The sequence below is a fragment of the Phaethon aethereus genome, assembly GCF_964289735.1.
Source record: "Phaethon aethereus genome assembly, chromosome: 12".
NCBI lineage: Eukaryota > Metazoa > Chordata > Aves > Phaethontiformes > Phaethontidae > Phaethon > Phaethon aethereus.
In genome coordinates, this window is record NC_138588.1 from 15,670,947 (window position 1) to 15,688,577 (window position 17,631).

The 17,631-nt window shown below is 37.3% G+C and overlaps 1 protein-coding gene across 1 annotated transcript in view; it reads left to right on the top strand.

Moving 5' to 3' along the window:
- Positions 1–17,631, top strand: part of MYZAP (myocardial zonula adherens protein) — a gene marked incomplete at both ends in the record, with an annotated part of 44,682 nt that overhangs the window by 15,600 nt on the left and 11,451 nt on the right. The window contains 7 exons of the mRNA XM_082004937.1: positions 1,343–1,435; positions 3,863–3,976; positions 4,872–5,024; positions 7,979–8,104; positions 9,006–9,134; positions 11,645–11,730; positions 14,332–14,437. Of these exons, the coding sequence (XP_081861063.1) occupies positions 1,343–1,435; positions 3,863–3,976; positions 4,872–5,024; positions 7,979–8,104; positions 9,006–9,134; positions 11,645–11,730; positions 14,332–14,437 (807 nt within the window). The remainder of the gene's footprint in view (positions 1–1,342; positions 1,436–3,862; positions 3,977–4,871; positions 5,025–7,978; positions 8,105–9,005; positions 9,135–11,644; positions 11,731–14,331; positions 14,438–17,631) is intronic.

The following is a 17,631-nucleotide window of genomic DNA, read 5'->3' on the forward strand; positions in this document are numbered from 1 at the left end:
TCTCCTGTCTTCTGGAAGCTGTGTTCAGCTATGCTAGTTTGTGAACTTTGGTCTGCCAGACAAGTTTTGTCTTTAAAAGCAGAGTCTTAAACAAGAGTCCTTAGCGTGTGCCAAGTATGTGCTGACTTAAGTAGACCAAAAATGATGGGCCACATCAGACCTGCTGATGGTTCCCTCTGTATCTGAGTCAAATTTGCACCTTGCAAGAGGGGGTGTGTGTGCATATGTGTGGGTAGAGACAGGGCAAGGGATGCTTTCCTGAGGTGAAGTGCAGGCGTCTGCTTCTTTCCATGTTTCTCATCCTAAAGGGAGCACGCAGTTCAAGGTGGGCTTGTCCCTACTCCTTGCATAGATTTGGTGGCCAATGCCCCTCTTTCTGGGAGGGAGTGGGTATACTGCAGACCTGCTAGACACATCCCCTCTTGTATAAGGCCCTACTGATGTTTTCCCCTTGCTCCTTCTCCAAGCTTATGCAGACATGAGGTAAACTCACTGCCCTAGATTATCTGCAATCAATCTGTGTTTGATAAAGGTGAGGGGGAGAAAAAGGGGGAGGAAAAAAAGGGAGTTTAAATTACAAAGCTGGAAGGTAGACTGTAGGCAAACATTTAACTAGTGTTTACAATGTGTGCTCCTGAGAAGACTGGTTCTGCGCGTGATTGCAACGGCATGTAAACACAAGCTGGCTTACAGCATCCTTTGTCACTTCGTTTCGTCCCTTTGTTTCATCCCTTCGTTTTGTCCCCTCTCAGAGTATAATTTACATCCATAGTTCTTAAATAAAATCAAATTGAGTAATCTGTTCTTCAGATTTGAAATTACATTGGTAAATTTATGCTAATATGTTGTTTAGCTAGATATGAGTCTAAAAGTCTGAAATTATAGGGTTTATCTTCAAAGGATGCTCTGGGAAAACTACGTAACCACTTGCAAAAGTATCAAGGTGTATTAAATCCATGTGTGGATGCTTTTTTTCAGAAAGAAAGCATTATATGCTCAAATTAATTTTAATTCCTTTTGTAATCAGGTTAGAATGAATTATGGGTAATTTAATTGAAATTCATTATTTAAATTATTAATTTACAAATGTTTAAGTGTGTACAGAGAAGTTTAGAATTACTCAGAGACATCTATTCATGTCATATCTATGTAGACAAGTCTTGAGACTTAAGTTTTTGTCTTGTTCTTAAGAGTAAATTGCGGTTGATGAAAAGGTAGATTACTAATGGGAATTACCAAAAGCAACAATGAAGGACATAGCGGGGGAAAAACCTGATCATATCCTAGTATAAACAGTATCATCAATAAGTTTGATAATGCCATTTGATTTTTCTGACACCAGGTGAGAGCAACTCTGGAAAAAGTAAGAAAGAAAATGTATGGTGAATATGATGAAATGAAACGAAAAATACAGCAGCTTACAAATGAACTGAAAGTAAGTATACATTCATTTGTAAGGAAAGCATATGAGAATAACTGTCCCAGTGTTATCTACAAACTATTTTTTTTGCTTCAGCAGAACAGAAATAATTTCTCAACCACTCCAGTTCATTGTTTTATGTGACATCTATACTTTTCTTTCTTCATTTTTCCCTCCAGGATGGTCAAGTAGGACAGGGATGCTTTTGCATGTGGAATTACTAATTACCTGCTTCTTGGAAATAAAGGAATGATCTTGATAGCATTGTCTGTGTGTATTGGTAATTAGTGGAGAAGTTTGTACCAGTAAGCTGCCAAGTGAATTGAATAAGTAACTTACATAATTAGGAGCAAGGTGCAACTTAGTTGGTGTCATTTTGACAGACTTTGCTCTGGTTTACTAACTGTATTGCTTAAACACTATAGTAAAAGAAGTAGCGATATTCTTTAATACTAAAGTGCATGACAGGTCTAAATATTACTTACTTTTTGGTTCTTCATTGAACCTTTCAATGGTCATTTGATGACCTCTCTTTCTTCTGACATGCTGTTTTAGCAATAAAAGCTGCTGCAGTCTGTAGAAGTATACTTCATATTTAACTGCTGAGTTCTTTGGTCCAAAAAATCTCCCTGAAAACTTTCTGTGGATTTTATGTTCAACATTGATTTTTCACAGCCCTGGTTCAGATGAATCTTTGGCAATTAAACATATTCTGACTTCAAGGGACCAGGACCCTGATTTGTACCCTTCTGCCATCCTCATCTGGAGACTGTCAGTTCCCTGCATGCTGTACTATGTATAGAGATTAGAACTTGCTGTTAAACTGCTACTTTTATTCTGTGACCACTAGTCTCAAAAAAACAAAAAACCAAAACAAACCCACAAAAAAAACCCAACCCAAACCACCCTTGAGAGGAGGAGGGAGAGAAAACTGAATTTCTGCAACCTGTGTTAAACAGTCTTGATGCCAATAAGGTGAGTCCCCCACCCAGTATGCACGTAGGCAAAATGCTGATTCAGATGCGGTTTTGTCATCTTTGCTGCTGATACTTACTGAATAGCAGCGGTGATATTCTGTACTTCCAGATCTTCTGTCAGACCAGTAGAAATCCTGCATGAGTCTGAACATCTCTCTTAATTAAGGGTTTCTGACCAGCTCTGACAGAATCTCTAGTTCTGAAGCAAATAAGCAGTTTATGAAGCACTCCTTTTGACATAAATGGCACATTATGAGTCACCTTCCTCTCTTTTTTAATACTTTACAGTGCCTGGAAGAATGCACAAGTGTTGACCCACCTAATAATATATGCTTTCTTGTTTGGTTGGTTGGGTTTTGGTTTTGGTTTTACATGACTGCCATCTTTCACGCTATTTGGGGATCCTGTTTAAAATCCTTTATGTACCCTTTGCTTCAGCCTTGAAACACTCTGCCTTTTTCCCCATTGCTTTCCAGGACTACTTTTTGTTCATAAAGTTTGTTTGAAGTTTGTACTACCAGTAGCTTGCCTTGGGCAGTATGCTTCTTCACACAAGTTCTTATCTTGTAACTTTCTTAATCCATATAAAGCATTCTGCTTTTGTTTTGTTTGGTTTTACATGAGCATATGTTTGTATAGGGTTTACAGTAACTCCTTGGCTTCTGCTTCCAATGCTGACCTAATCTGTCAGTGACTTGGTTACTACACACTAATTGTTCTCTGTATCATTCCCTAATGTTCTTATGTTTTTATCAAGAAACAAATCTGGTCTGTCTAATAATGTGAGCTGGGAGGCCTCCGTTAGAACTTTTTTTTCCCCTCTTTGTTATTGGATGGTTCATAATCATTTACACTATTTGGGTTTTGGTCTCTTCTTAAATGATGTCATTTTGTGCTTCCCCCCCCAGTTGTTAAGTGTGTACATGTATGTAACAGAAGATGACAAGTTTTCACACAGCAAAACTCTCTGCTGACTTCTACCTGCTTCATATTGTTTCATCCTTAAGGCTTCTTGATGTTTCTGCTTTACATACCTGATTAGTCACTTCCTTCTCAACTAAGGGTATTCTACAGTTCACCCAAACCTTTCTAGATTTTCCTAATTTCTTGCATTCTTCTGCTTTTCACTCTGATTTTTTACAATCTGCCCACTCTGTGTATATAAACTTTCTGAATAGACATCTGCTAAGTGTCCTCTTGTCCTTTCAAAGAGAACAGCTTTTACAGTGATTACAGACTGCAATAAACCTAGATATTTGTGCCTTATTTCTGTTAGCATATTTGGATTCTAAGTTTTGTTTGTTTGTTTCTGAGGTACAAGAAATATGGTTTGAGGCTTGTATATTTTAAGCATCCTACTACTGTGAAAATTAACCATGGGGTCTTTCTCTTCTGTAGCTCCCTTTGAAAGAATAGGTAAACTTGATCATTATTCTATATAAAACTTTTTTTTTTTCCTGCTCAGGTGACAAATGCTCATCAGGAATCCTTAGAGAATCATGTGCGAGTGCAGGCTGCAGCCTTAGATAGCTTTAGTGAAATGAACAGCTCCTTGACATCAGCATCAATAGACTTGCAGGTACATTTTAATAGCTGTTTCACAGCTGACAACTGCCTTTTCTGACATGGATTTAAAAGCATACATAAAACATGGATGACAAATACAGATTCTAACACTAAACGAGTACTGTCTTGCATATCTAAGGCAACTAATTTAGGAAACCAAGAAAAAAAAATTCCAACACCTGTGGTTTTAAAAAACTCTGTTAAAAAACGGTATACAATAAAGAGATCATAGAATAGTTTGGTTTGGAGGGGACTGGAGAGGAAATACTGATCTGCAGCAGACTAATGCCACTAGGCATGTCTCTATGCAATATCTAAGGTGAAAATGTGATTTGTTCTGTATTGTGCAAAATGGTACATCTCCTGACTTATTCCTAGCTTCTCCAGTTAACAGAAAATGGAAATGGCATGTTTGGATGCTAAGCACTTGTGAGACTTTACATACCTGTGAAATGTAGGTGGAGGGAGATGGTGGGAATGAATTTTCTGTTTTAAAGACTTCCAAATCCCTGTGTATCTGAGCTGAACAACTTAATGTTCCTGCTTCCTTGTATGTCACAGTTTTTCCTCAGTCTAGTGCATTTAATATGTATAGCATGGCCCTTGGGAGAGAAGAAGGGAAGATTGTTGGGAGTAGCATTCAGGCTGAAATGTATCTATGTTCCTTTCTTTTTTTTTTTTTTTTAATAGTATTCCAGGACTTGATTTCACTGAGCATGTTCCTCATGGAAATACCTCCTAGCAAACTAGATACAATAAAAGCCATAATTTTAAATGTTAAAAATGTTCACACCGCATTGACATATCAGGAAACTCTTAAATGTTCTGTCTGTTCCATAAACTCTGACTACATTAGTTCACCAAATTATTTGTGATTTTTAATATGTGGTTTGCCTCATTTTTTCTAGAAAACTCTAGTGGATGTTACATTGGAGAACACTGATATAAGAGAACAAATAAGGAATTTAAAACATACACATGAGCAATCTATGGAAAAGCTAAGAGAGAAGCAAAAGCAACTGGAAACAGCACAAATTGAAAATCAGTTACTGAAATTAAAGGTGCGGTATATAAACTCCCCTAAAAATATTGCGCAGTAAGGGCATTAGGAGTATGTTAAATGAATTCCTTGGCCTTATTTGTAAAGGGTTCTTTATCATTCCCTAGAGCTGATATATACCTGTGAATCAATACTGGTTTAATAAAAAAGAATCTCAACTGGCAGCAGCCATTCTTTCCATAACATGGGACTACCATTCAGGGATGTTGGCAAGTGAAAATTCAAAGCATTAAATGATTATTAGTGTCCATTACTGTAAGTAAAGGAATATTATAACTCTACACATAAGAATTTCTTCATGTTGAATTTATTTATTTGGTATTGCACAATTTTTAATAGGTAATCTGTAAAATCTTATGATCATAAGGGTCAGAAGATATGTGCTGTAACAGCACGTGTCTTGGGAAGAGAATTAAGCTACTTTGGGGAAATGCAAGGGAATAAAACGCAAGCTGGAAGGTTTTATATACCAGAAAGCTTGATTGTTTTCTCCCCTCATCTGCCAAATGAATTCCTTTAATCTAATTTAAAAACAAAAATAAACCCAACAGCAACAACTAAGAAAACCTCTTCTGGAAACCCTTGTACCTTTTAAATTGCTCAAAATAGACTCATTTGGATATAGGATTGTATCAGAATTTGCCACTGTGAAATTAAGGTGTCTGCTGGTTTATTAATTTTTAATTTTGTCAGAGGTGTTTCTTTTTGGCTCTCTAGTGACTTGCATTCATGCTTAATGATGAATGGTTAAAGGAGAAAACATTAACGTACGTGTATTTCAACTTACAATTCATGTTCTAGTTTCCTGTCATAGTGAAGCTTTACAGGCTATAAAAGTAACTTTATTTTGTACCTGCTATTGTTAGCAGGAAATAAGGAGGGGGGAAAAAACAATTAAAAAAAGACAGCAGAGCTGATGCAATTAAGAATTCAAAACAGAAATTTGGACTTTCCTATAATCTCAAGGACATGCACCAACAAGTCAGGGAAAGGTAAGTCTGCTTCTAAGGGCAGAGAACCACAGATTAACTCCCAGTTGAACTGAATGCTTAAGGATTTGTTTATCTTCAAGCGTGTCAAGGTCTACAGAGTATGTGGCCTGCCTTAACGAGGAAAAAGTTTAAATTTTGCCCTCAAGTTGCAGCTTTATTATAAAGTTAGTCAATAAAATACCTCATTGCTGTCTTTGAAAGTTAAACATAGAATTGTGTGTCAAAGATGCCAAGACATCTGGGATTTAATTCCAAGAGTGAGTGTAAGAGGATGGTGTGGAATCTGGGAGATGAGCAGCTGAAAATCAGTAACTACCATATGCCATGATTATTTTCTGGGTAGGAGAACACACCCACGTAACTTATTAGGTAGGTTCAGTTTATTCATACAATCGTAACAATAACTGAGGTTGGAGGCATTGCTTAAGAGTACTACAAGAGGTGCCCTGATGCATCTACCTTTTTACGCTCATTTTTAGTGTCTTCATTGCTTGAGCTATAAGCAAAGGAATGATGGAGAGATGGTGCCAGAGAGCATATTCTAGTTTTGAGTATTGACTTTTTCTGAACAATATGATTCTTTCAGGCTTCCTGAAATGTGTAAGGTTTTGTGTTGTACTGAAACTTAATGTAACTGCAATCCCTCTCACAAAGCACAGGTCACTACCCCTGCACCAGTGCTGGACTAGGTGAGATGCCAAACGGGGGAACTGCAGTACAAGTTGAGTCCTTCAGAGTTCAGACTTTTTTCAAAGGATGAAATACACTGTTGTTGTCCTACAGGGTAGTGAAACTGCTTCTTCCCACCACGCAAGATAAACACAAGGGTTTAACAAATCTCAGTCCTTGAAATGAAAAAAAAAAACCCAAAACCCAGCAACCAAACTCCAAAATCTTAATCATCACAACCAGGTATTTTGTAGCTGTAATCACAAAACTTGTAACTACAAACCTGTAACCAGGTATTTTTGTAACTGTAGTGATCAGCAGGCAACATCTTATTCTTCTCCCAGACGACAGTATATTCCTCTTCCTGACACTTGTGTAGCACCCACACCATTTCACTATAATCCTGTCCGATTTATATAATCTCTAATAGGAGAACTAAGTCCCGGACTAGCTATTTTACTTTGCTTTTATTGCGGTTTACAGAGTAGATGGGTTTAAGCTGTGAATATCCTATCTGGAGTTTAGTCACTGAGGGTGTGGCTCAGTCAGTGTTTTGAGCCGACATAAGGGGGAAATCCTGTCTCTGAATTACCATTCCTGCCCTGTTCCCTGTAGCAGTAGTAAAGTTTCTGGTCCTGTGGTTAACAATTAACCCTTCCACACCCCTGAGTATATTAATCTTAACTTTGATTGTTCCTTGATCTGCTTTTCTCTATGGTCACCCCAGTTCTTTTGCCTACACAAAAAGCTTAATGTGAAAAAACAAGAGAGAGCAGGGAGGGTACAGATGTGTTTTCTAGTTAACAGTGCATACTTAGGTCTGGCGTAAAGTAATTATTGCTTTGAGTGTTCATGGTCATCTAGAAACAGGAGTTGAGTCTAGACCATCTCTAAGCTATGCTTCTGTAAAATGTGGGGAGACAATATCTTTTTCAATGGGGAAACAAAGTGACTTGGAGGCTGTTGCAGAAAGGCTCAGTAAAGAGGCATAGCCTGGTCTTGGGTAAGCAATGACTAGTTAAATTCAGAGAACATGAAACTTGATGAAACAGTAATTTCTACAAATCTGAGTGACTTGTATACTGTCAGAGTGTTGTAAATGGTCTTCATACAAATGAAAATATGCTTCAGGCATGTCAAATTTATATACAAATGAAAATCTGCTTCAGGCATGTCAAATTTATAACAAGGAGGAGCTGAAATTCGAAGTGTTATTTGCACATCATGTGAACTCTGTTTCTCCCATTGCCAACAGTGCTGTACTGACTGATGAGTCAACTTTCCCCTTTCATAGGTGGAGTCGTCACAGGAAGCCAATGCTGAAGTCATGAGAGAGATGACAAGAAAACTGTATAGTCAGTATGAGGAAAAAATGCAAGAAGAGGAGCAGAAACATAAAGCTGAGAAAGAAATCCTCCTAGTACGTATAGCCAGTCTGCAAGAGTGGTGTTTAGCTTGGGTGTTGTTTCTCAATCACTTAATACTCAGACGTATGTTCCTTCACCCCTGTCTCTGTGACTAGTTATGCCACAGTTACTAAGCTTCCCAAGCTTTTGGGGTTGTAGGGCTGAGAAGAGAATGTGTTCAAACACAGTAACAGTAATGATAATGTAGATTTCAAAATTTGAAATGGAGTAAGTTGGGTTTTTTAACTCCTGATCCTCTAAAACAAAGGAAAATATCATGTCCAATTTTAGTGATAGTTTAAGAAGGGGAGGTGGAACAACTTCACTGGATGCTACTGGAGCAAGAACTCTTCCTGTCCCCTGGTTTCCCTCCACCCCCCAAGTAAAATGTTTCTATGAGCAGCTTGTCATTGCATTTTTCTAACTGATAAAGATCGATAATGACTGAGATTGAAGGTAGATTCCGCAGTCTCTTTCTATTCATATTGTTTTATATATGAGGAAAGCACAAAGCTGAATGTGGCAAACTTTGGTATTTAAAATGCTATCTTCTGCAATAGCATATTTTCCTTATGCTGTTAATTTCTAGCATTCTCGGAAGGCAAAAGAAATATCTAAGAAATGGGTAAAAGTTTTTTTTTCTCGGATTTTTATAATGATGCTTTACAAAAACCTATGCACTTTAAAGTGCCCCAAATATTTTATTCTATACAATTCACAATTAGGGTCACAACTCTTTCAGACTTCTGGGCAGGTGTAGTGAAAAGCTTTGAGCTCTGCTTAAAAGCTATTAGCCTGACTCTGTGGCCTTAAAAAAAACAAAACAAAACAAACAAACAAAAAAAAAAAACCCCAAAAAAACTTCCTCATTAATATACTGCATGTTAAAGTGACTGTAAATTTTCTTATTGGAAGGAGGAAACGAATCGGCTTCTGAAGGCTATTGAAGAAGCAAATAAGAAGATGCAGATTACAGAAACAAGCATACAGGAAAAAGACCAGAGAATTGGTGAGCTGGACCGCCTGATTGAACGCATGGAAGAGGTATGACAGTTAACTGATTGCTGTCTTTAAAGGAAATGCAGAAGTGTGTGGAGGAAATCTGATTTTAATTTCTTTTTTTTTGTCTGCTGCTCAGTACCCTGCTCAGTGACATACCATCGCTGTTTGCATCTTTCTTAATTATTGTATCCATTTACGTAAATCATAGAATCTTTGGGTTGGAAGGGACATTTAAAGGGCATTTAGTCCAGCCCCCCCCTGCAGTGAGCAGAGACATCTTCAAGTAGACCAGGCTGCTCAGAGCCCCATCCAGCCTGACATTGAACGTTTCCAGGGATGGGGCACCTACTACCTCTCTGGGCAACCTGTGCCAGTGCTTCACCACCCTCACTGTGAAAAATTTCTTCCTTGCATCTAGTTAAAACCATTATCCCTGGTCCTATTGCAACAGGCCCTGCTAAAAAGTCTGTCCCCATTTTTCTTATAAAGCCCCTTTAAGTACTGGAAGGTTGCAATAAGGTCTCCCCTGAGCCTTCTGTAATGGAGAATGGACCTGGACTACCATAGAGACACTGTGATTAAGTGGTTCGTCTATCTTTCTAGTGGTCTTTACAGTCAGGGCTGCCTAAGGTGTCAAAATTTATTTAGTAAATTAACCATTATCTTAAAGAAAGAACTTAAAAAGACCATTCAGTCTTCCTTCAGTGTGCAAGGTCTCCTAAGCCTAATGAAGTAGTAATCATAAATGACCCAAATTCTCTTAGAAATGCTGTTGATAGGTCTATTAAAATGTGTTTTAGTTAGAACAGACCTTCCTATTTAGTATCTCCAAATTTTTCCACATGTGGATGAAATGCTAAACTGAAAGCTTTAGACTAAAATGTTTTGAGGTTTTTTTGTGGGTATGTAGCAGCCACTTTATCTTCCATGCAGGCTTCTATCTTATTTAGGTTATGGCTCAAAATATTTTGAGGAGAGAAGAAAAAAAATCGCTTTTACTGCCTTTTAATCCAAAACTTAGGTTCTTCCTATTAAAAAAACTTTTAATTATTCCTTTCCCTGGCTAAATATTCCCTACCAAACTCTAATTGAGAGCAGGTTTTTGATAATTTACTTTTAAAGCTCTGAGAGCAGAAATGCTTTGAGACTCTTGTGACACTGGCAGCGCTACTGTAAAACTAATTGTAGAAATTTTTGCATTGCTTCTTTTTATTTCTTGCTTTTCCTTCTTTTTTATGGACTTCGCTCCAGGGCAAATCTCAGACTAACAGTTAGATGGTTATTATTTTCATGTCTTGTTAAGCCTAAGAGTATCCCAGTACCTCTCCTTGCATAGTACTTTGCATCTGAATCTCATCTGTTGAACTTTTTCAGATATTTGAAAAATCTTTATATCTTCTTTCTCAAACAGCTAAGGCAAAATTTCCTGTTCATTTTCTGGTATCATCCACCAAACGAGAAGGAATGTTATTGTTTAGTCCTTAGACTGAATAGTATCACTCTAAATGGTGTAAGAGCACCCCTTCCAAAAGACTCCCATGCTCTTGGATGTATTTTGGCATTTCTCATTTCATTCAGTAGCAGGCATCTCTTTATCTTTAAAGATCTGTGCCTTTCTGTCTAAAATATGGATGCGGAAAGCATTCTAGTAAGTGGGGGGAATATGATCTTCTGTTCTTACGAGTGAAGTGTTTTTTCACCAACTTTAGTATATTAAATACTTGTTGCTGAGAAATAGATTTTTATAAGCCAGTCTTGTGTTCTTAACTGGTTAGTCTAATGTGCATTTGTATTGATCCCCTTTTGTCTAATGCTTGCAAATCTATTGGTAGAATTAGTGACTACACTGATAAATCACTTAGCTTAATATGTCCCTTTAGTAGCTCCGTTAACAACTTCTGGGCTTCAGCCTACAGCTTGTAAGTATTATGCAGTGAATAAAGGGTTGCAGTATAGTTCTTGGAGATGAGTTTCTTCACATCGGTTATTTAATTTGTTGTTGTCTGGCTGATACTTGCAGAGTAAAACTGAATGCCTCTTAAATTTCCATTTAAGTGGATAACAGACTCCTCTGTTAATTTGTGTTGACTCAGTCCCCAAGTTCTCATAGATCTTCATTAGCACTGTGCTGGTGGGCACCTAAAAAATAAACAAGAATATTTTGGGGAAGAAAACAGAGCAATACCTTTTAGCTCAGCCTTTGAGACTGAGAAATCTTTTTGGAGGAATAACATGGAAAATTTGACATTTATGTAGTTAAAGATTGTGATGACTCATCTTTTTATTAAAAAAATTCAGTTTCAAGTACAACCAAACATCTTTGAATAGGAAATTGGAAACTCTGATCTTATTTCCATGCATAGCTGGGAATTCGATTTTACTATTATGCATTCATACTATTATCCTCCTTGGCTATAGGAAATGTATGAATTTTGTTTAATCACTTTCTATTTTAATTTCACAAATGATCTTTTGAATTGCAATGAAATATGCTTTGTAAAGCGTTTACATTTTGACACATGGAGCACTGAAGGAGAACATTTCTTGTCTAGGAACGTCACCAGCTGCAAAAACAACTTGAACTAAATGAAATACAAATATCCGGAGCAAAATCTGAAAACGATTCTGACAGTGAAAGGTGAGATATACTTGTCTGTGGAATATTTAGTACTGCTAGGAAACTTTAGAGATTGCTTTTGTTTGTTTTTGAAGACACGTGAATTTTACTTTTTCTAACTTTAAAACTGCAGTCTGGTAGGGATTGTCCATCTGAATATAAGTTTATTTATATATAAAAATATCAAGAGGATTAATTTTTGCAACAAAAAGCACTCCCCTGCATCTTTCTCAGAGTATGCAAACATGCAGAGTACGTTTTAGATGGAACAAGTTGTGATGTATTTGTGGATTCATTTTTCTTAAATCTGCATTCCCAAATTCAGCACAGTATGATTCTGAATGATTCTGACTATGAATACTTTCATTATCTCCTCCTAGACTGCTCAACACAGCTGTAGAAGAAAAGACATTGTGTCCTGTATTAAGCTGTAGGAAATCCCCTTTGAAAAGATGAACTCTTGAAGAGGGCAAGACTTGCATATAACTGCCAGAGGTTATATGTTTTGGTTTTTTTAATAAAAGAGGGAAAGCAGGGAATGTATTTGATGCTTGGAGGGACAGATCTACACATGCAGTGCACATTAACATATGCATATGAACAAAATGAAGGTGTGGAAGACATCTGTCATGAAGCATCACAGTGCAGAAATAAACTATGAAGTTATTTGGGGAAAGTGAGGGTGATGTTACTGGCAGTGAGACCTCTGTGAATGGTTGTTCTCAAAAGCATGAGACTTAGAAGAAAGATCTAGTGTGTGGTGGTACCTGGATGTGCTGTTTATGCCCGCAGGTGGCATATGCATCCGTTACTACTTCTTTGAGACTGACAGCTCTATGACCAGGGAAAAGAAAGCTTCAAGCAGAGCCAGAGGCAAAGTTTCAAGAGAAATCTATGCAGCACTGAAATAGCATAACTGCTATTGGAGTGGAAATTGCATCCACTACTCAAAGGTTTATATGATACTACTTGAGTGGGTAAAGATGAATTATAAGCAGAGACTGAGTAATTGTATCTGATTACTACTTATATTTCTGTGACACCCAGAAATTCACTTTTAAGTTTTTGACATCCTGCTATTCTGTAAGAAGCATAAACGTAAAAGGAGGTACCTGCAGAGAGCATCTCACTGCCTAGTTGTATTGATCTGTGACCACTAGCCACCTTCAGGCTTTTCACAGCAGCCTGTTAAAATAATAATTTAAAGTGAACAGATGTTGCATACAGCATAGAATATGAAGATGAAAGGTAATTTCTTTCTTCCTTTACCTCTGGATAAGAGAGACTCTTCTCACTTCAGTGAATCCTGCCCTATCCACTCAGCATGAAAAGTTATGCTACAGTAAAAAGGGTAAAGGCAATGTTCAGACAGGAATTTGTGCAATGCAAGCAAGCACACAGCTGCAATCTCTGCAATGCAAACAATGAATCTGTGTTCAGATGCTGAAGTCTGTTCTTAAGTTCTCTTTACCTGTCTGTACCTGACCAGATGCTTGAGCTCCACCTGAGGAAGGACCTCTGTTCCATTGTTGTCAGTGCTTAAAATCTGAATCTTTCTGTGAGACAACAAATATGTGTATAGAATGCAATCAAAATGTAAATCGTGGTTTTGTGAGGTGCTAATATGCAGAATTGAAAAACCTGCAGCAATGCCTTGATTTTTTTTTGAATCCTTGTCAAAGTGCTGCAGTTACAGTTCTGTAGAGTACTTCACTGTTAATAGAGACTCTTTCTGGGAGGAAACAGCATACAATTCAGTCATTCATTGGAATCATGTTATACAGTTTGCCATCTGCTGCTTTGCCTTAGAATGGTTGTTCTATTTGCAGCTTCAACAGCTTCTTCTGCTGTGCACAGACAAAGATGAAAAAAGCCTTTTTGTTTTTGATTCCCCTCCTCCATTTCTCAAATTCTGTTCAGTCCTGAACCTAGGAGTACAGAAGTTTATTTTGTAAGCAAGCAATTGCTTTCTTTGAAGAATTTCAAGAGTTGTACTTTCAGATAAAAATGGAGGCTGTCCTGGCCAACATGTCAATAACTTATTAAAAAGTTTCCTTCCTGTGCCTTTGAGTATTCTAAAACTACTTTTCTGGCAAGATGTCAAACCAGCTTGTGGCAAGAGTTCTGTGGGTGTTCAAATTCTGTGTTAAACAGATTTGAAGAAATGCAGAATCTATCTAAAGTCATACAGACAAACTTAAAACATCCACAACAATTCCTGCTGACTGTTGATGAGTTAATATTACTCGTTAGCATTCTGCTGCTGTTGGCAACTATGTCAAATCCTTGACTCAAGGTTTCCCTGTAGTAGGAGAACTTTTAAAAGGATGCCAGCAGATATGCTTCCCGGCTTTTATTTAGTATATATTTCCAGAAAGTTTGCAGGTGATAAAGTCAGGATAAACGTGTCTTACTGACGATAAAGATCTAGTTGTTTAAATGCCTTTCACTTCAAGGAAAAACAGACATCTTAAGGAGACCAGCTTTGTCACATTGTTTAATTGTCAGCACTTCAGGCTCTGAGTAAGCACGCCAGTATGCAAGACAAAGGTGAGTTGTTCTTGTTTTGCTTATACTGCATAGCTCCCCATTTATATGCCTAATTCTTCTATGTTCTGCTAGGTCACAGCATTTGGAGGAGGTAGCAGCTAGCCTAAGAGAGCGAATCAAACATCTGGATGATATGGTCCACTGCCAACAGAAGAAAGTCAAGCACATGGTTGAGGAGGTGCGATCTAGTAAAACAATTCTGAGTCTTTTGGGAACGCTGATTCTTTTAGTACATAATCCAAAGAGAGCTCTTTTCTGTGTGCAATTTCCTTATGCCACCTTAGTTACAAACACAATGGAAGATGACTTAAGCATCTGGAGCTAGTGAAGCAGAAAGGCTAGGTGAAAGCAATTTAATCCGGTGGCTGTGGGTTATATACTGTGGTCTTTAGGCTGACACTAATTCTGGAACTCTTCATGGTAGTCCAAGATATACAATATATAACTTCCAACTTAATTTGAAGCATTCAGAGAGTAACTGCAGAAACCATGCAGACTAGCCATTGAGTGTCTCCTTCCTGTACAGAAGTGGAAGCCAAAAACTGCCTTTTGTTTGTTTGGTTTTTTTTATGTTGTCCCCCAGAGAGGGTTAAACCCAGTTTTTTACCACTCATCTTTTTTACCCTGGTCTTGGGCCATCATCTTAGCTGACATAATTTCCTGTAAAATTTTAATTGGCTTTCTGTTGGAAAGTTGCTTTAAGCTACAGGCTACCTATGTGCCCAGAAACTGTTTAGCAGTCAGAAGGCTGTGACTGCAAACAGTGGATGAAAGAATGACATAGGAAATAGGTAAATTAAGTTTAAATTGGAGCTTTACAAAGCAGACTGACAGCACTACTACACTGAGCCTTGCTATTGTACAGAGGATAAGCGTTCGTGAAATATCTTTTATTTGTATTTGGACATCACACGTTCATAAAATCAAAAGTTTGGAAACCATTCTAACCTAAGGCATTCTTTCTGTATTCACAATGTGCTATTATAGGATTTCTGATCAGACATGGGGTTTTTCCATTTTTATCAAGGTGGTATTTTAAAATATATTTTTAAATATATTAATATATATAACCAATAGTTATAAAACAAAACAGATGTAGGGAAATATATATATGATTTGGATGTAGTTCTGCTGTATGATCAGATGTGTGATACTAGGTGCCTTTTAAAAGTACCTATCTCTCTGCATTAGAGGTCTTCTGTCATATCATCAGTATAGAAGACTGGTATAAAGTCTTGAGGTTTTGTTTCTAGTTCAGCTCGCCGTTTTCACTGTTGTCAAGCATCATATCAGGTGGTCTAAAACTGAGCTAGCAATCTTTATACCGTGGTATTTTATTAAAGAAAACTCTTCAACCTAATAACCCAGTCCATGTAATTAATGGATTATGGGAACAACTATTTAATCTGTTTTGTATCTCTGTAAGCAAACCATCATATTATGAGCTTTTTTTGTTCTAACCAAAAGTTGGAAAGGACTTGTCACTTTGATACATGTGGCAACCCAGATGATTCTAGTAATATATAAGAGGATGATGGCCTAAACTTTGCCCTTTATTACTAAATATATTTTAAACTGCTCAATGTAACTTGACTTCTAGTGGGCTGTGTGGGTATAACAAATACTTTCAGTTCCATGGGGTGTTTTGGCAAAAACATGTTGTAAAGCTTTGGCCAACGATTATTATTTCATAAATATTAGGTTTAATGGAGGAGTTTAGCTTGCTGGTTCCTTGTAATCTATCTCTGCTGGTGCTTTTATATACACAAAAAGCCCTTATAGATCTTTTGGTTATCCTATTTAACAAGTAGAATGTTAGATGACCAACTCACTACTTAGCTGTCAAATATGCATACTTTTAATTTATGTCTGACTACCTGCTTTTCAAAATCAATTAAATCTCTCTGCAAATCCTTGACTGGCATGTAGTCTCAGGGAATATATTTTGCTCTCTCTAGCTCTTGTGTGTTTTAGTTTTTCTTGTAATTCAGTTTCCTTGAGAACTGCATGAACCCCTGTAGCTACATCTGTATTTTCACTTGTGAGCTAACTAAAGATTCCTGTAACAGAGGTTGGATCAGGTCAGATGATACCAAATACATTAGGCATTTGATGTTTTTGTAATTTTGTGCTATCTGTGGTTTCTGTTTGTACTGTGAGGAAATATCTACAATATAGTTGGCATGTACTACTTTAAACTGGACTCTTTTAATTAAAGGCCTAAAAATAGCAGCTGTAATAGTACAGAGAAGAGTAGCTGTCCACTGTAAGGGAAAATAAAAAGCATTGCAGATGTATATGCCCCGAGCTATCCAGGCATATGGTATTTTTCATGATTTTGTGCTCTTTCCTACGTAAATATTAAAGTATTTTTAGGCTCACTTTAAGCAACACTTTCTAGCTATGCTGTAGAAGCTGAGAAACTGGCAACAAAAATACTTCTTAAAGTAGGCTGTTGAAAAAGAATGCTATCTGAAGAGTCTGTTTTGGAGTTAAATTAAAAACTAGTGAGCAGAAGCACTAAATATACTTTCTAGAGTAAAGTACTACTTAGGTTGCAGAAAATGTGTTCATCAGGTTACATTTGAACGCACGTCCTCTTTACATTAAATTTAATTGAACGCAGAATGTAACGGCTAGGAGTATCTAGAAAAGTGTCATGGAAACCTGCCATATTACTCATTGTTGCAATAGTTTCATGGCTGGTATCTGTAAAATAACATTCCATCTTAAGGTTTATGAGACTATTATAATGACCAATAACTTGCATTTAAAGAATACAATTGAGAAAGAATGAATGTCAAAGCAGCTAGAAAGCCTGCTTTCTGAAACACTTAGCTTCTCTGTTGCACGAGAATGGACTGAGAAAAAGCTAACCTGGGAAACTCAGAAGTGGGAAGAAAGTAAATAGCCAAAATTATCAGCAGTGCTTTTGTTAGAAGCTGAAACAAAGCTACTATATGAACTAGGTGAGAATGATGGCGAAGCCTATGCTTGCTTGACTACAGGATGAGCTTTATTAAGTATTATCTTGGTATATTCGGACACAGATCTGAAGTATAAATGAGTTTTCATGTAAACCACAACGGGTTTATGCTGTTACCATCTCAAACTTAGACAAAGTGCAGCTACAGAAATGAACATCCTTTCAAGGGAGTGCTGAACAAACACGATATGCTGCTCCAAACTCACATGGAGAACTGTCAAAATTGAACAAGTACTGAGATTAATCTGCTGGCTGAAAAATCACAAAATAGATTGCTCTCCAGGCCTTTTTAGGGAAATATGATGGATCATTTGCAAGGGACAGGTGCAGGGCATTCTGTAAAAGAACAGCAAGCAGTCAGGAGGAAGTGAAAGAGAAGCTTTATG